The sequence below is a fragment of the Erpetoichthys calabaricus genome, chromosome 2 (assembly GCF_900747795.2).
Source record: "Erpetoichthys calabaricus chromosome 2, fErpCal1.3, whole genome shotgun sequence".
Taxonomy (NCBI): domain Eukaryota; kingdom Metazoa; phylum Chordata; class Cladistia; order Polypteriformes; family Polypteridae; genus Erpetoichthys; species Erpetoichthys calabaricus.
The window spans coordinates 286,727,191-286,750,666 of NC_041395.2; the positions used below are offsets into that span (position 1 = coordinate 286,727,191).

The window sequence follows — 23,476 nt, forward strand, 5'->3', positions numbered from 1 at the left end:
CACACGCGTTTAAAGGAGGGTGGTGAACCTGAGCTCTGGAGCTGTGCAGTAGACCACTGTGTCTGTGTGTATCACATGAGAATGCATGAAGATATACTTTAAGTTGAATACTTCCGTTAATCTAAACATGGCGGCAGAAATGCTGCCACTACTCAACACTACAGGACATTTTTTTTTTACTTTTTTGACCTTAAGGATAGAATTTTTTTCTTAACCTCTGTAATTTGTATAAAACAAAGAGGTGATGAGAAGCTTTACAGCAAAATCAAGAGCAATGATGTATTTATAAATAAATGCTTGTCAGAACATCAGAACGTAAAAAGTGCATAGATAATATAAGCAGCTGAGAAAAGCAGGCCAAAACCAAACAAGCTGACAAAATGCTAGATGGAGTTCAAATAAACGGCTGCTTTAAAGGCATACTCAGGCCACAAAGCAATGAGCTGTCAGAAGATCCCATACACAGTTAGCTTGCTGTCCAAGGGTGGCCAGCACCATGACAACCCTGATATGGGTGGGCCAAAACCAGGCACCGAATAGGCTTGTTCTGCTTTATTAAAGACACCCAACGTATTCCGATAGTAAAGAAACGTAAGAAGAGCTTCTGTTGGTGTTCTGGTCATGCACTACAAGAATATAAGATTGGAATGTGAAAAGGCAACATTAAGTTTGTCTTTTCTCTACAATATAGCAAAGAACAAATGTAGTATAAGCCGATTATGGTTTACTGATGGGTTGAAGTGTAGGAGTAAGAGGTCCTTTTTGCCAACCACCCCTTTGGCCAAACAATGCGACAGAAACACATTCATTTCATTTCTGTCTGAAGAATAGGAACATCTTGCCCCATTTATAACGTTTTCGCCTTTCAGATGTGGAGGTTCACTCAAAGGTGGGCACCTGGCTCACACCTTGGAATGGAGGCAGGAAAGCATTTGCTGGGAATTGTAACTCTGTAATAAGACCACATGAGGAAAGCTTTGGAAGATCGCCCGGTACAGGCCTGTTCGATTTTCAGCAAGAATCCTCACCATCTTAGGAAGCACTGCCAGTAAGCTTCATTGAAAATTCAGCTGCTTGTTGCGAGTCCCGGTGTTCAGTCATTAATAAGGCACAGGACGTGGCATGGTCGTGGAGAGACCACTGTTGGCGTACGTACTAATGAAACCTGTTCCTGAAAGCTACACTCCATATGTTTACTTAACTGATTAACACTTCCATAAGTGCTATACAGCTTCATTTTTAACTGCAGAAACAAAAGCTTCATTATTTTAATTGAAGGCACATAAACCTGACAGAGAGGTTAATTTACATCTGACATACAAGAGAAGGGGGCATTGATTCAGAGAGTGAGCGGGATAAGGTCATTGACAAGGAAAGCTAACATAAATGTGTTAGAAAAAAAGTTTCTAATGTTTTAGTATATTTAGAGCAAAACTGACATTTCATATTTAAGGGAGGGAAAAAAACAAGTTTACCTTACTGATGGCATTTTTCAGTTCTACTGGTCTCCGTACACATAACAATAAAGACTTTATAAACCCATAACTAAGTTACGTCAATTTACACAAGAGCAATCGCCCCTGTACTAACTAACTGCTGTTCGATCTCCTTCACCTTCTCAACAAAAAGCGCACCTTAGGTGACTTTAGTTATCATCTGCACTTAGGACATCAAATGCGGAGGGTCTGTGATAACCCCTTAAAGGAAGAGACAACTAAAGTATACTTCTTACATATTTTCAGCACTCTCTTAGAAAACTGCTAACTATGAAAGCCGGATTTCTTCCAGTCTTTGCTCCAAAGTCCTTACTGCCCTCATGTAAACTTTTCCATTTTCCTTGCAGCTCTCATAAAACTTTGTTAGGCACAATTGCCAGGGCGCTGGTGCAGTATATCCTGGCTATCTGCACATTCTGTTCCTGCAGATTTGCTTAAAGTGTAATGCACTTTGCAACACCTATGGTTTAATCGCACTTATCTGCAGTCATGTGAGGCAGAAAAAACATTCTCAGATGCCTATTGCACAATACTGACATGTGAGATTGACCAATAACTGGTCCATGATGTCCTTCAATGTCCAGGGCTGCATGCATGCTACATTGAATGGATTAATGTGCATCTACCTGCGTGAGAGGAGTGGGTGAGTCACTAGGGCTTGCAATTGTTTCCCATGAATGAGGAATTTCCAGAAAATGTGTGTCATAAGCTCTCACTAATTAAGTCCCTGTCCTTTCTACACACTGTCCATCAATACCTCTGATTAGCGAGGTCCTCAGATTAGGCCTGTGCTGTGGTCAATCGCAGCCTCAAACACAATCAGACCGGACTGTTGAGGAAGAAAAAAATCATAACAAGGTTTCCATAGATGAACCCACGGACAGATAATTACTGAGCGTCGAGGGGCAAGAGTGGTGGGCTGGTGCATTTTCCCAACATCCCACCCAAACCTAACCCATTTTTTCCCAATGCTTCAGTATCCACGGCTTCTGTATCCGTGAGGCTTTTCAGAAATGTAACTCCCACCGATAACAAGAATTGACTACCTAAAACAGAAGGTTGTTGGATTAATCCCACTTCTGACACACTTGTGCTCCAACTGTAGATAAACACAACTGTAAATAACTGTACTGTACGAGATGAGACACAAAAATAACCAGATTGGTGAAAAAAAAAAAATTATTGATGAATTACAGCATTCTAAACATGGTCACCTTCTATATACTGCCCCTCATCTCTACATCGCTCCATACGTATCTTCCACTGATTTAAACAGTGCTGGAAATCTTCTTGCCCGAGGCTCTTCAACAGGCTTGCTGTTTCTGTCTTCACTTCATCCATTGAAGAAAAATGTGTTCCCTTCATGTCACTTTTGATATTCGGGAACACAGGGAGCTAAATTGGGCAAATAGGGAGGATAATCGAGGACAGGAATGTTTTTGTCAGTCAAAAACTGCTTTACAGATAAAGCAGTACGATCATTTCGAATAATCTGATTCACCGTTTTGATGTTTTCATCCGTCCGAGACAAGCATGGGCGACCTTGAACGTATTCCACATTTTCTTGTTCTTCCTTGAAACGTTTGTGCCACTCAAAAACTTGTTTATGCGAGACAAACTGTTATCACCTGTTTTGTTCAATTTCGTCAGAAATTTGATATTGATTCGCTGTTCAATTATTTCACCCAACATTATAGTGGCAACTCATGTAGTGACTGTTGTGCAAAATACTGATTGTGCTATTCACAGGATATACCTAGCCAGTCGGCAGTTTGAGAAGGCGTGTAGGATATGATTCACATGCAGCCGACCTCCAGATGGTTTTCCAGGAAAGCCCCAAGCCCAGTCCTGTTATTTTTGTGTCTCACCTTGTATTCATATCTTGGTTGGTTATTTACCAATGGTTATTACTTCAAACTCCTGCAAATTGGGACTAAAATGCAACTTAATAAAATGAGCTCCTTCCCAGTTTATCAAGGTGGTGATCTCATCAGACCTGCCTCTACTGTAAAAAGTCTTGGTGTCATTTTTGATTCCTCCCTCTCTTATTCCGCCCACATAAATCACATTAAGAAGCTTTCTTACTTTCACCTCCGTAACATATTCCGTGTTCGCTCCTTCCTCTCCTTCTCTAATGCTGAGAAACTTGTCCATGCTTTTATCACATCCCGCATCGATTATTGTAATTCCCTACTGGCAGGTGCCCCTTCTAATCTTATATCACAGCTTCAGCTTATTCAAAACTCTGCTGCAAGAGTCCTTACTCGAACCAGCAGCAGTGAGCACATCACACCCATCCTGCTCCGTCTCCACTGGCTCCCTGTGTCTTACAGAATCGAATATAAAATCCTACTAATAACCTACAAAGCCTTAAATAACCTCACGCCAAACTACATCAGTGACCTTCTCCATCACCATGTGCCTGCCCGCCCACTAAGGTCCTCTGATTCTGGCAATCTTGTTGTGCCCCTCACTAATCTACACTCCATGGGTGACAGGGCCTTCAGCTGTATAGCGCCCAGACTCTGGAATGACCTACCAAAATTAATCAGGTCAGCTGACTCCACGAATTCTTTTAAAAAACAACTCAAAACTCATCTGTTCAGGAAAGTTTTTAGCTCTACTCGACTTTATTACCTTTCTCTCAGTTTACTTCTCTGTCAAGATGCTCATGTAACCTGTGTGTGTGTGCTAGACCATCAATTGTGTTGTCTGTTTCTTTTTTTTTTCAGAATTCACTGTCTTAATCTTCTTTATTTATTTATCTGGTTTGTACAATGCTATATACTGTATACCCTGCCGTTCTTTATTATATTCTGTAAGTGCCTTGAGCATGGGAAAGGCAATATATAAATAAAATGTATTATTATTAAACTGCCATGTTTGTTCTTCACTAAACAGTAGCATCCTTCATATTTCATCCATCATTATCTACTACAATAATGACAGACCTGGGGCCTCATGCATAACGCCGTGCATAGAATTCACACTAAAACATGGCATAGGGACAAAAGCGTAAATGTGCGTATGCACAAAAAATCCAGATGAATAAATCTGTGCATACGCCAACATCCACTTTCTTCTGCTACATAAATCCTGGTCAGTGCGAAAAGTAACCCACGTGCACGCACCTGCTGCCACTCCTCAACTCCTCCCAGAATTACGCCTCTTTGAAAATGCAAATCAATATAAATTGCCCTTAAGCTCAGCGTTCTGTGAAAAGACAATGGCAAAAGCACAGGGGAAAATAGAAGAATTTCAGCAAATACCAAGTGGAGGCAATCAAAAACGTACTATTTGTTGGTTTAAACAGTGATATGAACAACAAAAGGAAGTTGATCGAGTGACAGAGTGGCGGAGGAACCTCGAAAGTTCAAGTTCCCAAAGTCACACAGTGCCTGAAAAAAAAAAAGAAGTGGTCAATTATCAAAAGTATTGTAGCCCACCGTCTGAATGTCATATGGAAGCTTATTAGGGTACAGAGAAAAGAAAAAAATAGGAATACAGTGGGGAAAAAAAACTTGAAATGTCAACTTTAATCTTGAAATTTCCAGTTTATTTTGTCATTAAAGTAGAACATTATAAACTTAATCTTACAATTGTTTAATGTACTACTTTCCCAAATCCCTTCGTAACTAAAGTAGCGAGTTAAATGCTTTGTTTTGTATGTGTTCTTCAATGTGCTCTATGTGTGTGAATCACTACGTGCTTCTTAAACGGGCTTTCTCTTCCTCCAACAGGACACAGAATCCATTACATTCGTGATATTACAGCTCTCTTAATAATTTAAATACTAAGATGTATACTAGATATAATTATCATAATGATAGGAATTAAATCATGTATTAAACATGGGGACACGGTGGTGCAGTGATAATGATAAGCTGCCGCCCCGTCCAGAGATTGTTTATGCCTCCCACAAAATGCTTACTGCCCTGTGCGCGACCTTTGATGAAATCATTTATTGTAGCAGTACTGTCTCTTTCAAACGTACTAACCCCCGATTCCTGTCCTTACATTTCTTTCTCCAAGTAACTAATCGCCACACAATCAGCTCTGTAACAATGTCAAGCCATCTGTAAGCTTAGAACACTGAAATTTCTTCGTAGTACATGATTAATTATTCCATCCATCTATCCATCCGGGGTTGCGGCAATCCCAGCAAGCATACAGCGCGAGGCAGGAACAATCCCTGAGCATGGCGCCAGCTTATCGCTAGCGCTGCAACATTGTGGCCTCATATTTAATTACTTTCAACACTACGGGGCTTCAGCCCCTGCTTACTTCGCTCGGCAACCCCCTCTTTTATTGTCTGCACACGCAGGTGTCCAGGAAACACTATGAAAACCCGAAGGAAATATTTCTGAGCCAAACAGACTTTACGAATTGCCTGGCAAACTGCACTTTTCGATAGATTTTCCGCATCGCCTACAGTATATAAATAAGTGCCGCTTGCAAAAAACCTCAAAGCAATGCCTATTGTCTGTGTGGTTGTAAGAGCCCGACTTCGCCGAGTTTGACTTCGAATATAAGGTCCTAATAAATTTTTGAGGTACGATATTCCCCCTCGGCTAATGCGGTATCTTTCGAAAAGAATTTCCTACGGGAGCAATAAAGGATCTTGCTGAACGCGCAAACCCTTCTCTATATGAAATTCTCTTCTTATAATTTGCGTACCGATGTCAATTGGTTGCTCATTCATGAACGGCGAAGTCATGACTAAATGAATTCCATGCACAGACACTGATTAAGGGTATGAGCTAATCCTTGTTTACATAGAACAAACCTGCTCCGAGCAGGTTTGAGGATTAGGATGTGTTGCTATGACACTTCCAGCAAGAGTTTTGAAAAACCGACAGATCCAGGATTAGGCCAAATCGTCAACAATTACATCCAGCTAAAAGAGTAATCCACGTATGAAAAATACCCCCCTGGGGCCTCATATATAAACGGTGCGTATGTACAAAAATGTTGCGTAAGAACGTTTCCACGTTCAAATTGCGATGTATAAAACCTAAACTTGGCATAAAGCCATGCACATTTCCACGGTAGTTCATACCCTTTCGCACTCAAGTTCTCTGCTCGGTTTTGCAGACTGTGTGGTTATCCTTTCTTTTTTAGATCCACATCCCAGAAGCAGCTTTATAAATACACTGAAATTAACCGCATATTGTTTATTAGTTTAAGGCAATTGATTGTAATTAACCTGCAGCAATATAATGGTCCACGGAATAGTCAAACTATTCTAAATACCATAACTGCTTTAGCGTTGTTACTCTCACTGCACCTTCTTCTTCTTTCAGCTGCTCTCGTCAGGTGTTGCCACAACAGATCATCTTTTTCCACATTACTCTCACTGCACCACTCGGAGTAATACCACTGTATCTGAGTGTGAATCACAGCTGTACAGCAGCTGATTGGAAAGAGAATTATCGGTATACAGCATCAAGCACACGCTGCCTCAGCCAGGCTGTCTATCGAACTGCTCTCATATGACAAACGCTTCAGAGCCTTTCCTGTACTGACCTCACGGTTCAGAAACACTTTCATCCCAAGAACTCTAAACGCACTCAATCAGTCCATCAAGTGCTCCTTATAGAACTGTTTGTACTTACAAGTACAATTACCTCACTGTAAACTTTATAAAGCGCATATTTACTAATGATGACGATATCATTTTTAAGATGAAATGCAGCAAAATATCCATCCATCCATCATCCAACCCGCTATATCCTAACTACAGGGTCACGGGGTTCTGCTGGAGCCAATCCCAGCCAACACAGGGCGTAAGGTACGAAACAAACCCCGGGCAGGGCGCCAGCCCACTGCAGGACACACACACACACACCAAGCACACACTAGGTACAATTTAGAATCGCCAATGCACCTAACCTGCATGTCTTTGGACTGTGGGAGGAAACACAGCAAAATACGTTTATTATATTATAGGGATACAACTTTTAACTTCATTTAAATAATCTATATTGTTAATAATTAAACACTAGCTAGTTCACGGATTGTTCCTGCCTTGCGCTGTATTCTTGCTGGTGCTGACGTGACACTGGATGGATAGAATAATTAAACATGTACTAGGAAGATATTTCGATGTTCCTTAAGAGTGTTGAAGAATCAGCGTTCTAAGCTTACAGATGGCTTAACGTCTATTACAGAGCTGATTGTGTGTTGATTGGGTATTTGGAGAAAGAAAAGTAAGGACAGGAATTGGAAGTTAGTACATTTGAAAGAGACAGTACTGCTACAATAAAGTATTTCATCGAAGGTCACGCATGGCGCAGCAAGCATCTTGCACGAGACATGAACAATCACTGTGCCACCGTGTTTCCATGTTTAATAACATGCTTTATCTTCTATCATCATGAAAATTATATCACGTATACATCTCAGTATTTTAATTATTCAGAGAGCTGTAATATTACAAACGTAATGGATTCTGTGTTTTGTCGTAGGAAGAGAAAGCTCGGAAGTACGTAGTGATTCACACACATAGAGCGCATAGAAGATCAAATACAAAACAAAGCATTTAACGTGCTACTTCAGTTATGATGGGATTGAAAAACTAGTAAATTAAATGATTTTAAGATGAAGTTTATTATGATCTGCTTTGATGATAAAATAAACTACATGATTAAAGTGGAAATTTAGAGATTAAAGTTGACATTTCATGCTTTTTCCCCACTGTGTGCCTATTTTTTTTTCTCTGTACCCTAATAAGCTTTCATATGACACTCAGACGGTGGGCTATGGCTCGCCTTTTCACGGCAACTTTGATATGTGACAAATTCTTTTTTATTTCAGGCACTGTGCGACTTTGTGAACTTGAGCTTTCGAGTTTCTCCGACACGCTATGTCACTCAATCAACTTCCTTTTGTTGATTGTATCACTGTTTAAACCAACAAATAGTAAGTTTTTCTATGCCTCCACTTGGTATTCGCTGAAATTCTTGTTTTCCCTCTTGCTTTTGCCATTGCCTTTTCACAGAGGACTGAGCTTAAGGGCTATTTATATTGATTTGCATTTTCAAGGAGGTGTAATTCTGGGAGGAGTTGGGGTGGGACAGCAGGAGCTTGTGTTACTTTTCACACTGACCGGGATTTATGGAGCGAAAGTACGTGGAAGTTGGCGTTTGCACAGATTTATGCATCTGGATTTTTTTTTGTGCGTAAGCACATTTCCGCTTTTGTGCTTACGTAATGTTATAGTGTGAGTTCTATGCACGGCGTTATGCACGAGGCCCCTGGTGATTATTTTCCCTTTTTTTGAGTAATAATTTCTGTCTGTTTGTGGTACTGCGATCTTTACTTTCTTTTTTTTATACTTTCTAATTTTCCTGCTTTCATATTCTTTAACTTTCTCTGCATTTGTATCGCACCGTTTTTTTTGAGCCTTTCACATTCCACTGCTTTTTTAATCTCTAACCTGCACTGCATGTGTATAGCACCAATGTTTTTGAATCTCTTCATGAAGTTCTACTTTGTATTTTAATTCTGAGCCCGATTGGATGCGTTTTTTTTACAATTCCATTTGTTCCGGGCTGATTATTACTTATTTTCTGAATTTGCACCTAGATTATTGTTTTTCTTTTTTGCATTTTTTTTCTCTTGCAACGCTTTTGAGTCTGTTTTCTCCACGTTGCTCTTTCATCTTCACTTAGTCATCGACGTTTCATCTATAACATATTGTCCTTATACCCTTTATATGCACCAAGAGCCCTAGATCTGTGTGTGCTCAAAGCCTGCACACGACTGAGTGTTTTGCTGCCCGTGGTCTGATTTGATATTGGTTGTAAGTAGGGCGTGTCTTGCAAGAATCTCAAGTTCTACGTTCTTGTGAGACAGTCCAGGGTCAATCTTTTGGCACAAAGTCTCATGTTTAAGGTCCCCGGGAGACGCTCCGTGGCCAATCTCTTTAGTCTTGCGGGTCTTTTAAGTGTCTTCCGTGATCTTCACTTGAAGATCACGTCTCGTCTTCCTAGTCTTTCTATCCCAGTATTTTCTTTTAATAGACAGATTACTTAAATATTAAAATTTTATCTGTATAATGTAATAAACATACTTCACTGCATTTCACCTTAAAAAAAGATAAAGAGCTCCAAGAAGATAGCACTTTGAAATCTAAATTGACTTAGAAGCCAGTTGTCATCATATGTAAATACGTGCTTTACAGTGAGGTTAATTGTATTTATAATTACAAACAGTTCTGCCAGAAGCACTTGGACGGACTGATTGAGTACGTTTAGAGCTCTGTCCCTACAGGAAAGGCTTTGAAGCATTTGTCGTATGAGAGCAGCTCAATAGACAGTACACATGGCTGAGGCAGCCTGTGCTTGATGCTGTACACTGATAATCCTCTTTCTTATCAGCTGCTATAGAGCTGCGATTCCACTCCGATACAGTGAGATAAATATTCTGAGTGGTGCACTGAGAGTTACCACGCTAAAGCAATGATGGTATTTGAAATAGTTTGTAATAAACCCGTAAATATATAACGGTGGATGGAATGACCAATCAGGTGCCTTAAACAATATGTGGTTAATTTCAGTGTATCTGATAAAGCTTTGTCAGTTATGTGGACATAAAAAAAGAGAGAAACCATACAGGAACAGCACTGCTTTGACGCTTGGTGCCACCAGTTTGCAAAACCGAGCGGAGAAGTTGCGTACACCAGGGATTGAGCGAACATGAAAATGTGCGTGGCTTTATGCCAAGTTTAGTTTTTATACATCGTGATGTGAGCATGGAAACGGGCGTACGCAACATTTTTGTGCATACGCACCATTTATACACGAGGCCCCCGATCTTAAATACCAACTTTACAGAAGATTTTGTAAAACAATGACAATGGGAGAGCTATAAATTATTTTATGCTCAAAATCAGCAACATGAGATGACATTTGGAGAACTCTCTGCAGGTCTGCTCATTTTATTAAAAGACACAGCAGTACCAAGGCTGTGCACAGAAGGGTCTTCCTGGACTAAAGGTCATTCCCAGCACCTGTACAGTAAAAGTGGAACCTCTTCAGGTAGGTCTGGCAGGCAGCTAAGGCACCGGTCTTTAAAATAAAGTGCTTGGATTTCATGTGCCATCCCAAGTATGCTGCAATATTAATAAGGTTTAATTATATAAATACTTTAAATACTGTACTATGTGGCTGTATTTCCAAGGTCTCTTTATTTTAAAGATGTTCTGTTGGGTCAGACATGAACACAAAGATAGGTAAACCGAATGGCCCCATATTGGCTCTGTCCATTTTCTTCATTTTATACTAGATACATTTGCATTTATTCACTTAGCAGATCCTTTTATTTAAAGCGACTTACAAAAGAGGTCAACATAACCAAATAAACAAAACGGGTACAGTTTAGGAACAAGCATTACAGGACAGTTTTACAATACCGATTAACATAAATGAAGAGGTTTAAATCAAATCAAACACCACAAGGCTAGTTAATCTTTCCTCGGTTATAAGAACCTATCAAAACCAGTTAGACAGGCATTCTCAGAACAAGAGTGACTTCGAATGCTTCTCAAACACATTAAGGGGGACACCGGTACTGATGGACATAGGCAGCTCATTCCACTAGCCAGGAGCTCCACATGGAGAGTCTGGACTATGATTTGATGCAACACAGAACTGGTATCACCAGATGCCACCCATCAGCAGATCTCTCGTGGTTGAGAAAGAGCACAGGGCCTGATGAGTGGGTCCATATAGGCAGGTCGCTGATCCCCTGACTACTCTGTAGGCAAGCATCAAGAATTTGATCTTAACACGTGCTGACAGAAGAAGCCAATATAGTGACCTCAAGAGAGGTGCCCGTCTCTGCAGGTTGAACACAAGACGTGTCACTGCATTTTTGAATCATCAAAAATATGCAACTGTTAGAAGAACGATTTTCACTTATACAAAATACAATTAAATTTCATCAAATTGGATGTTGAGATTACATTTATAATTCATTCATAACAAAATGATCAGCATCATTTAATGGTTTAAATAACCTGTTTGTTCTTCATCTATTCAGACCTCAAGAGGCACACCTGCATGGGAAATTTAGAATCTGCAATTGACTGAACAAACGAGAGAACACTCGCAACACAGAAGAACCTGCAAATTCCAAAGGCAAGAATCTAAATCCCAAAATCTGGAGCCATGGGACCACATAGTAATTATAATAATAATAATACATTTTATTTAAAAGAGCCTTTCAAAATACCCAAGGACACTGTACCTTAGTATAAAACATATCATTAAACAGCCAAATATGTATACATAGTTAACAATGCATAACAGTGTTTAATCTCTAAATGGACATGTACCACAAATTCCATTAATCTAACAGATTAGACAGTGAAAAAAATAACTGCACATGTGGTCAGCTTTATTTATTTATTTAATTCAGTTTTACAATGATGAGGTTAACTCTGGGACACAAATACAACAATATTAGGTATAAAAATAAAGACAATTTATCAAAACAAATATTACAGAAACCAAATAAATAAAACTGCTTAATTAAGGAAAAATGCATGGTAAAGGTCCTGAAGTCAAGGAAATGTGAATCACTTGTTTCAACTGAATTGTGTTGCCTTTGCTGGCCTTCATTCTGTTCAGTAAAAATTGACAAAATGACACATTTGTAAACCCACAAAAAATAAATGCATAAAATAAAAATAACAGGTTAGTACTCCGCTGCATGAGGCTCATACGTCATATTTTAGCTTTCACATTTACACATCTTAAAGTGGTCGATCACTTGAGCTCTTTTGACTCACAGACTGATAAATTACCACAACGGCATTAGACAAGCAATGCATTAGGCCTCATTTTATAGCAGCAGGCATTTTAAAATGCTAATGCTTCTGTTTAGCTTTAGTTCTTTAGCACATAAAGTGTTAATTATAGCATTTGCAATAAGTCCCTCAAATTCTTTAATAAACACCTGAGACACCATCAATCAGTTCACCAGGCCCTGCGTATATCCAGTTATAATAAACCAAAAATACTTTAACATCACAATACACTGTACACGCCATTTAAAATAAACTCACTATAGAAATAAAAATGAATTTATAAAAAGTAACCTTATAAGTTACAATGGAAAACTGCTTTTCTTTATAGCTGGGTGGTTACTTTAGAGGCTCTTGCCTTTGATTAAATAAGCACTCTATATGGGACACCACAGAGCAAGTCCATTTAAATATCGCACACACATGTACAGTTAAGTGTTTATCCTGCTTGCTTTTTCGGAGATATTTCAATGTCATTTGGTTAATCTTTATTTTATAAAGCTCCTGTTAGAGTCTGACGTGAAAAGGCACATTAAAAAGCACACAGAAACACAAAATAAGACAGCAAACGCTTTAAGTCGGACTGCACACATTGAGCAACTTTAAGAATAATGGCCATTAGTGAATAAAATAACAAACAAATACAACTTGAAATGTTCACCGTTTACAGCCTGAAATAGACAACACGTGTTCTACTTCTGGTATTCCCAGTTATAAGCACGTAACAATTAAAAAAAATCATGACAATTTATAAAAGTTCACAGTTGTTGATAGGGAAGGGAATTTGAAGCAGTTACCCAGTGGTTCTTATATAATAACAAAACATTTAAAATAACTTGACCTACGTAAGAAACACAAAATTCACAAACTTTAGTAATTTATAGATTGGTATGCTAAACTTCGAGAATTTACAAAGACTGTCATTTTAATCTAATTTTGTAGGATATGACATATGTAAAGCTTTCCTAGAATCTTCGACCCATTCACACTTGTTAAGGAGGCATGCAATATAATGTATGAGCACAAATAATTTAGATTGTATTTAATGCACAAGCTACAAATGTCTGTTGGAAGACTTGGTCATTTTTAAACCAAGTTTAATCTTTGTTTGATTTAAATGATCCAGATATATGGGTTTTGTACACACTCTGGCTCTGAAGAGATCCATGATAAGAGAAGAGAGTTCCCAAAGCCCAAGACACATTACCACTTACTTTGCAGCCCTGAGTTAAGCCTTAGCTAAAGAACGTTAACGGGACAGAAAGAACACACTGCACAGATCCCATCAAATGTATACATGGTGTCATGAAGTTAATTGAAATTCAATTCTTTTTCGTGTTGTCAAACAATACAACTCTGTCTTGCCACCCTGCTGGCCACAGAAAAAATGGGCTACATTGATAAGCAGCTGTTTAACCAAATTGTGCATTAGTTTTATTAATATCTGCTATTTTGTATTAGGCATTATGACGACACCTTTATCCAAAGCACAAGAGATATTTATGACAGACCAGCCCAGGACTGAACAAGAAGCCCCATTGTTTAGAGTTCAGCATTTCTAGTGACTGCACCACAGTGCCCTTGCAATAACGAACCAGTCAACCTAAAGGCACAAAATGATGAAAATTATCACATTTTTTAAATGGATTGTAGAACATATGAGCATTAAACAACATACTTCTTGACTGAAAAAAGTCTGAGATAAACAGGTTTTAGTTTATCTTCTTACAGACTAACAAATCATATTGTGATATGTCAAAATTGTTAGGATTTAGTTGGGTAAATTCTGCAGAGGGCCATTGAAATGAATACCAACACTGCATTTGTTACTGCTATTTTTTTTCCTGTAACAATTATTATGGTGCAACTGAAAAGAGGCAGCAGCGATAAAATCTTAGAGCACTATGGTTTTGGGAGAGTGACTGCTCCTGAAGTCGAGGTGGACCATATTCCTGTATAATGCCATTCTAAATCGCTGCTTATGAATACTTCTTAAGGTGTATTACATTGTAATTGTACTGAGAGGAATGCAAACTTTTCAAAGTTTTGTACAATGCAAAATGGGCATAGAAAATTAAGGCTCTCTCTTTAGAATGTTTAAATAATACAGCAAGATGCAAACAAAGGGCTCTCAGGGTTCTTTTACATTCTGAATCATGTTGACTGAACAGGACTGAAATTTGATATCATGAATTAATGGATGCTATGTGCTGGCTCAGTTCTAAATAATAATAATAATAATAATAATAATGATAATTCAGTAGTCCTCTGACCAATGTATTGGGGACAAGGGTGGGAGATTGGGGGGTGTTAGGCTTCTTGGATGCATGCTTATAGGTAAAAATCACAAATAAAAGAGGTGGCCTATTACCCAAACATTTACCAGATATCTTTTACTTTTTGTAAATCATTCCCTCATGCAAAACATATACAATATGAGAGCTGAAGAAGGAGAAAGTAAAAACCTTATGTGTCTTTTCATTCTTCAATGATTGTGGAAAATGAGCTGTAAGTGACCACACTTCTTAAACAAGGAGACACTATGCTTTGCTACAGCAAGTTTTAATGAGAAACAGAAGTTCAAAAACTGCTGCCATTTTAGCGAGGGACAGGACTACTCTGGGAAGGGTAACTGACTGAGCAAACAGGAGGCACTACATTGACAGGCACCTCATTGTCTGGAGCACACAACGGCTCAATTCAGAATCTCCTATTAGCCCACTTCTTTAGAATTTGAAAGAAGAAAACACAAATTCAACAAACACAGGAAGAATGTGCAAACTCTACACTGACCCCATCAGATGGCATGACTGAATCCAGAGCACTGGATCTATTAAGTAGTGTGTCACCATGCCTCCTATTCATACTCACTTTTAAATTATTATTTTGGTTCTGTTTGGGCGAAACAGTACCTTATCTGCATGCCCCTTCTGCATCCGCAAGAATTTTCTCTTTGTGCCTGGGTGTTTTTTCCACATCCCAGAGATACGCTTGTTATTTCAAGTTCACTTCATGAAACTGGCCCCACATTAGCGAGTGAGGTTGTGTGTGTGTGTCCCTGACTTGTGCCGAGTTTTGTTGCCCATTGCTAACATACATTTATGTTCCCAGTGGCCACATTATAACACTATAAGTAACTTCCAAAAATCGACAACTAGATGTTTGGTATTTGCGAAAATATCCCCACAAGAACTCCAATTAATTTGTATGGTACACTGTGATAATTATTATAAAGCAGTAGATTTCATCTCATAAGCTTGATAAAGAAAAAACAAATGTCACTGTCTTGCTATTTTTTGTGTTGCGCATTTCACATGCACTATACCAGGGTTGGCCAACTCTGATCCTGGAGAGCCACAGTGGCTACAGATTTTTGTTCCAACTCAGTTGCTTTATTAGAAGCCAGTCCTCACCAATAGCAGATCTTATTTGATTTCATGGTTGTTCATGTTTTACCTCTATTATGTCTGTTCATTCTTAAATCAGACTTTTGTTTTCCTTTCTAATGATATATGTATCAACCAAGTGATTTGAAGGCTAAAATGGATGAGTAATTTTCAGTTCTTCACTTTCGATTCAGTCTCCTTAGTAAACCAAAAATAGTGAGTGATGAATATACACGGGTGGAAATGAAGACAAGCTAGATGTAGAACTGCTGGTTCCTTTGTCATTTGATTCTTATTGCTAATAAGGAGCAGTTAAAACAATGAATACAGATGTTTAAGAATAAAATAAGTATAGATAGATAGATAGATAGATAGATAGATAGATAGATAGATAGATAGATAGATAGATAGATAGATAGATAGATAGATAGATAGATAGATAGATAGATAGATAGATAGATAGATACTTTATAATTAAGTGTTCAAAATTTTAACAAATGAGACAACTAAAATGAAGCAGAAAAATGTCGCTTGAGATAAGTGTTTCATCAGCAATGAATTACTTCTCATGATTCAACTGGGTTTGAACAAAAATGTGAAGCCACTGCGGCCCTCCAGGACCAACACTGCTCAGTCCTGATTCAAAAGGTCTGACTCTTAAAAAGCAAATAAATTAAATGAAGTTAATTAGTAGCAAAACCTAGTCACTAATTATGAAAGTGGACAGAATGAAAGCATGCAGCCACGGTGGCTCTCCAGAATCTGAGTTGGCCACGTACAGAAAACACACTACGACGAAAGAAAAACAAAGTGGAAAAGAAAAAACATGAACCAGAGACAGGCAGCGTGTCCTGAAGCCATGGGTGAGCTTCAGTTGAATTGGTGAAGTGTGAAACCCTGGAGAGAGTGCCCCCATGGTTGGAATTTATTTAGGTACTAAGAGTTTTCTGTGTGAGTGGAGTGTGTGAACAAAGCCTTGACTGCTGATTTTTGAGTGTATACATAACAGTAGTAAATGATGTTCTATGAACATCATATGAATGTGAACTAAAATTTGATACATCGGTACCTGGCTCTTTATATGTTGATTTTGCGGGTGGTTCCATGTCTTTAATTTTCACTTTGGTAGTTGCTCAAGGTTAAAAAGAAACACTAAACCTGGTTTGGTGAGCACCTTAAAATTTCCAAATATTCTAACGTGAGAAGGGGTATCAACACAAGTGTGAATGGGATCTTAAGACAGGTAATAAATTACATACAGAATGCTTGAATAACTAGAGTGACAGGAAAATCTGCCTGCCCACTGTACTACAAAAATCAATTGGAAGTTATCCCTTTGCTTAGACAAATAAAAATCCATCAAAAACAGCGACAGCTCACAATTAATTCCTTTCGTTTTCTCCAGAAACTTCACATTTCAACTTTTCATGTTACTTGCTCCCAATTCACATACATTTGTACAGTAAAGAAACTGATCCACCTAAGGCATATTGGAATGATCCTTAAATATTCCCAATATATTTAAATAGCTGATGAAACCTCAAATGTAGAAAATCCTGGATTTTTCCAGAAATGTTTTTTCAGTTAAGGCACCAAAGCCAGGATAGACCAGTACTTGCAAAAACTAAAGCCAATGCCTCTTTTGCACATTCAAACTTGTAAATCACTCTGTATTACTTTACATCTTTTATCTTTCTTACAAACTTACACAACCATTAAAAACTTTCGCATCTTTTGTTTCATGGACCAAATATATTTTTTATTTAAAATAAATACTAAAAAATTGCAAAAACTTTAATATCAAAACCATTTTAAATTTGGTTAATTAAGACTTCCCTTGTATACTAAATGGATCCTCTATCAAGTACTTCGCTTGTCCACAGTTTAAACCACTAAAATATTTATTAAAAAGAAAACATTAAATAAAACCCACCTCTCTCCAATCCAGTTTTCAAAATTTTAGGAAAATTACAGAAATATAACAATATAACAATTTTTATTTACAGTGAATGAAATGATTGTTGTGTTATAAAACTCCCTTTTAACATTCCAGTGCATCACAACAAGGCTACAAATAACTGGCCACATTATGTGTCAAACTGGAATACTCTTAATGACAACACATCACACAACAGTTCACTATCACATTAAGGGACTCGCTGAAAGTACAGTAGACTTAAAAAATGCACACGTACATATATACACACACACACAACATTACACTGGCTCAATGGCATTGTCTTTCACAATCAACAAAACAAACAAACATAAAAATAAGCACATTTATAAACTCAAGTAATGTGAAAATCAAACTGTTGACTCCTGAGCAGTGAAAGAAACCTTTGTATGAATGCACGATTCCTAGGGAAGAAAGAAAGAAAGAAAAAGACCTTTATATTCAGCAGAAATCCAGCAATGTGTACATTTTCTTTTGTTACCTCACAGTGTCAATATCAGTAATGCTCTTTATTAAGCTACAACTGGTGCTTTATTAATCCATTGATACAAGCATGAAGTACTTACAAGGTGTGTGCCAGTGATGGAGGGAGGAAAAAAAAAATGAACACTAGTAGGTTGTGGTTAAATTATGATTAACCTACTCTAAAAGGTTTGGATGGTTCATGCTTTTGCTTACACGTTCAAGCTTTGCCTACTGAATGAGTTCAGCGTGCACTGCAAAGCACATAATGTCAAGAAGTCGAGTGCCAAGAGTTTTATTCCCATCCATCCTATTTAACTTTTTTGTTTAATCCACCATTTCCACCTCACCGTTTTTGTCCTGGCTTTATGCATAGGTTGGTGCCATATTATCTCCAGAGTTATCTACTGCAATTTAGGGTTATTTGCACCAGAAGAAAACCCCACAATATTGCATACAAAGAATCATCCCAATGCAAAAAACACTTGTGTATGAAATGCAACAAGTTTAAGAGTAATACAGTTTGGGAGCATGTCATTTATATTTCTTTTTATATTCCACTTCTCCCCCTAGGCAGAGGAAAGTGTGAATTGATTAAATGAAGGAAAGCACCCTTCTTCTAAGAACAACAATGGCGAGGAAAGGTCCTGGCAGATGGAACAATCTTTACATATTAAAAAACACAAGCTTGATTTACTGGAAAGGAGCAAGGAAATTACAGTGGTGCAATGGTTAGCATTATGGCCTAATAGCTCTAGATCCCAGACCAAACGGTGCATTTTTCTAGTGTGCTTATTCCCATTATATCTGTGTGAGTTCCTTGGAGTACTCTGTCAATGATGTGTGAGTGCTGGGTTAACTGACATCTCTAAATTGACTAAACAGTAACAAGTGTGGGAAAGTGTGCGTGTCATGTTTGTTCCCATCTTATACCCACTGGTGGCAAATAGATACCAGTACCTTGCTACTTTCAAGTATACTGTATAAGCACATTAAATAAAAAGAATTCCTAAAATGAAGAAAAATATTCAAAAAACTAAACAGATGTAATGTACAATATAGTGATGGGCACTGCACTGATTGCGGAGTGCAGCGATTTAAGCAGTACATAAAAACCCAGGGTGTACAGAGGCAACCTTGCACTTCACTACGATAAAGTTGATAACTGGACAGATGTTTACGTACAGATATATTTTACAATTATTAGATGATGTTATCCGATTTATTGCAGATAATGTCAAATCTCCAGAATGAGCTTATTTATACATATCCATACAAACATTTGAATTTTGCCATTAATCCTAGGTGTGAAAGTTTCAGTTTCTTACATAAGATGCCTGTGCTCAAGTGTATTGCCCATATCAATTCAACTTCATGATGATCAGAATAGGGAAATGAAAATGTGTAAGCATATTACAATTTAATGTTCTTGGGTATCATATATTTTCTAAAATACAATAGGTAGCCAACAATTTCATTTCAGGTTTTATATAAAAAGCGAATTAATGAAAATGCAGAGACTGAACTGTACTAAGTGGATATTTTAAAATGTAAAAAGTAAGAAAGATAAAAACAAGTACATTGGGACACTAATTCAATATTTATATATCAAATATATAAAGCTAAATGTGTTTTTGTGTGGCATGCAAATCCACACCACTGAACCCATCTCCACCAAATCCTGCACAGGATTTTCATTTGTGTACGTGAAGACCATTGACCAATTTGTATTTGTAAAAAAATTCCCCCTGAGGGAGCTTAATTTAGTAATTACACCTGCATTTTATTAGGTATGTATCCCAGGAGGCATTATTTGAACTTGGCACAGGTTGTCAAAATTGTTTTAATCAGTGAAATTTTGGTTTAGAGCAAAAATGTTTTGCCCTAGGGAATTTATTTAATGACCACACCTGCACTTCATTTCACTCCAGGCAGTGCTTGGGTACCTCTGCAAATTTATTAATAAAAGATGCTATCTTTATAAACCTATTTTAAAAGTACTCCTTAAATTGATTAAACATGTCAGAATTATTTCAGTGATTTGTTGGGACTTACCCTTGTTATGTTACTTAAAATGTGTATATAATTATGATCTTTTCAAAGAATCAAAACTACATACCCATTTAAGACTTCAGAATATTATTTTTCAATATCCATTTGTGTTCAGTAATTAAGTAACATCATTTGGATTACGGCTTCCAAGAGACTCTTGGTAGCATTTGCGTAGATTGTCATAAGCCTTGCTTATCATACCACGAAATCTAAAGTTTCTTTGGTAATATTCGCCTCTTCTTACTCTGATTAATGATCTTAGGACTTTCACAAACGCTGACACAAATCCATCATGCTGATGAAAGCATTATTTACTTTGTCTCAGCCACGATGACTGATACTTTCTTGAAGACACTATTTGCTTTCATGTAAGGGCTGTTTCTGCTTGAGAAAACCTTTGCCAAATTACTGCAATATTTCCCTTTAGAATTAATTTATTTTTTATTACACTGAAACAGTTAAATGAATATCCCTATTCTTTTTTGTTCAAATGTCTAGTTTGCTTTTCATCTCCATCTGTCTGCACACCCAGCTTATGCTGCAGACCATCCTGAAGGTGGGAACTGCTTCTCCATCTGGTTATCTAATTTATGTTTTTTTTTTTTTTTTTCCATTAATGCCATCTAATTTTTAATCTTTTGTCTTTGCCCACCTTACTGGTATCACCATATTCTCTAACACATCTTTCACAATCTTTTCATTTTTCATGTATACTCATATTGATGTTATATCCTTAAAATTTTCATTACTTTAAATTTAAATGAGCGAGAACAGGCATATGAATACACTTATTGTGCAGAAAGAAAGGCTGGAATAAAAATAATAAAAAAAAAAGTTGTAGCCTGCAAGGTGTTTATATGGAAAGGGAATGAAGAAAACATTTATAAAGCATTTCTGGGAGAGTTTGTACATTTATTTTAGATTAAACCATTATATTCTCTTGACATGTATGGAAGAGGATAGGTCTAATGCAATAACTGAGACCACAAATGGTGCACCAGTAGTGAAACAATGCAGAGAGAGAGTGTAAAGGCTAACAGACGTCATTTCTTTAGGGATACATAATTCTGGATTATTTACATTGTCCTGCAGTAAAATTAAATAAAGATTAAAACTGCAGAGAGAATAAAAAATTCTATAACATTTCAAAAGACAAAAGCTTCTAATTTTATCTAAAAATCAACAATCAGTTGCCCTATATACAGTATAAAAATGTTAGAACTTCAACTCCTTTACCTTTAAACCATTTAACATGCTTGTTTTCAACTGTTACTTTTGTTGCATTTATGTCTTAAAATATTTAATGTGTACTTCCAGAAAACCTATTAAAATATGTTAAATCGTATTATGGATTTTATGGTTTTCAGGAATACATTAAGCACTTCATTACATTGCTTGATGACTGTTTTATGTTCCTCTTACTACCAAAAGTATGATTTACTGACTGAGAGACCGGCCAGTGTTGTTCTGTGTTGCACATATTGTTGATCAGCTGCAGCATTCAAATAGGAAAGTTAAAAAAAAAAAAAAAAAAAAACCCAAATGTGTGTACTGTATATAAAAATGCAGTGTTTCATAAATAATATTCAATTAAAAAGTTTTAAATACTTACTGATGCCAAGAGAGCATTTTCTTTTCCTTTTTGACCTACATTTCCAGTGTTAGAAGGCGTTATTCCTGGCGAAATGCTTTTGCTCTTCTTTTCTATGAGAAGCTGATTTCCCAAAACCTTTCTCTAATATATAGAGAAAAGAACAAAAGATTACACATCATCATCATCTTCTTCCCTTCTGCTATTTCTTTGATAGAAGTGCATTGACAAGTCTCCCCCATCTTTGTCTATCTATATTGTTCACATCCTCTTCCCTCATATCCCTACCCTCAAGTGAGCCTCTGTCTTCCCCTTGACCTTCTACCTATAATGGGTGTTCTCACTCAGTCATTTCCCACTTGTTTTTCCTTACCACATGTTTACAGCATCTCAGTCTAGCTTCTCCCGGCTTTCTCTTCTTCATTCCCCAAACTGTCTCATAGTGATACTCAAAGCCTAACTCATTTGAGTTCTTTCAAGTTTCTCTTCTTGTCTTTTCCTTATTGCCCATTTGTACTGTACGTCAACACTTGTCGTATTGCTGTTAAGTAGATCGATACCTTTGCTTAGCATTCTTTTACAACCCACTCTGTAAACCACCCATCATTTCTTCTTCTTCTGTCATTATTCTGTCATTGGTTTCCACTTCCCAGTCTATCAACCTCTGGGTTATAACTGACCCCAAATATTTAAACCTCTTTTACTTATTCAGCCTAAGCCCACTTTATCTTGTATTAACAGTCTTTTCCTTCTCCTCTTCCTCCTACTGATATTTCAAATGACCTCAGACTTTCACATTTACTTTCAATCCTCCCTGTTCCAAGGCCCCCTGCCACTCAGTCATCTAGTGTTGCAATTCTTTGACTCTGCCATGATCACAAAGACATCAGAAAATAAGTTTCAGAAATAGCAGTCCTGATATCCTCACTAAGCCCGTTTCTCACAAGGACAAAAGTGAAAGGTAAGACTTGAAAGCTGATGTAGACCTACAGTATGTGAATGTTAAACATCTACACATGCAGTTTTTACTGTTGTTATCAATCCCTCATAAAACATTTCTACCAGTCTTAACTTTTTCTGGAATTTTCCCTTCCTTAGACATCAGGATTTCTTTTCCAGATATACTATATAAATGCGGAATATAACTTTCTCATCGTTTCTCCTGAAGTTGTGACATAATAAATATCACATCTAACATTTCTTTACTTTGATAAAGAGCACATACTGTCTAAACTTTTCCCCCACAACTTAACAACAACAATTAATTAATTATATAGCACTTTCCTAACTACTGAAAGGTACTTTTCATGGACAATGGAGAGCTACTTTAACTGCCACCAAAGGGCAGAAACCACCCAGATAATGCACCAGGCACTTTTACACTGCTACAATCACTTCATATTAACTACTATAAAGGTGAAGGGGTGAGAGAAACAGTTAGCCAATCAGAGACAGAGAATGATTAGGGGACCAGAACGGATGAGGCCATGATGGGAAATTTAGCCAGGAATTTGTAAAACGCCCTGCTCTTTGCAAAGGATGCCCAGGGATCTTTTATGTCTATATAGTCAGGACCTTGGATGTATGTCTTATCTGAAGAATGGTGAAAATTTTTACAGCACAGCATCCCCATCACTACACTGGGGGCCATTGGGATCCACACACAGACCATAGAGTAATTCCCCCTGATGGTATCACCAACACCTCTTCCAGCAGCAACCC

The 23,476-nt window shown here is 37.5% G+C and overlaps 1 protein-coding gene across 1 annotated transcript in view; it reads right to left on the minus strand.

Moving 5' to 3' along the window:
- Positions 1 to 16,149: 16,149 nt before the first annotated feature.
- arhgap19 (Rho GTPase activating protein 19) overlaps positions 16,150 to 23,476 on the minus strand; it is a 60,049-nt gene continuing 52,722 nt past the window's right edge. The window contains exons 10-11 of the mRNA XM_028795699.2: positions 21,776 to 21,898; positions 16,150 to 18,053 (exon numbers count right to left, since the gene is read on the minus strand). Of these exons, the coding sequence (XP_028651532.1) occupies positions 18,000 to 18,053; positions 21,776 to 21,898 (177 nt within the window). The 3' untranslated portion in view covers positions 16,150 to 17,999. The remainder of the gene's footprint in view (positions 18,054 to 21,775; positions 21,899 to 23,476) is intronic.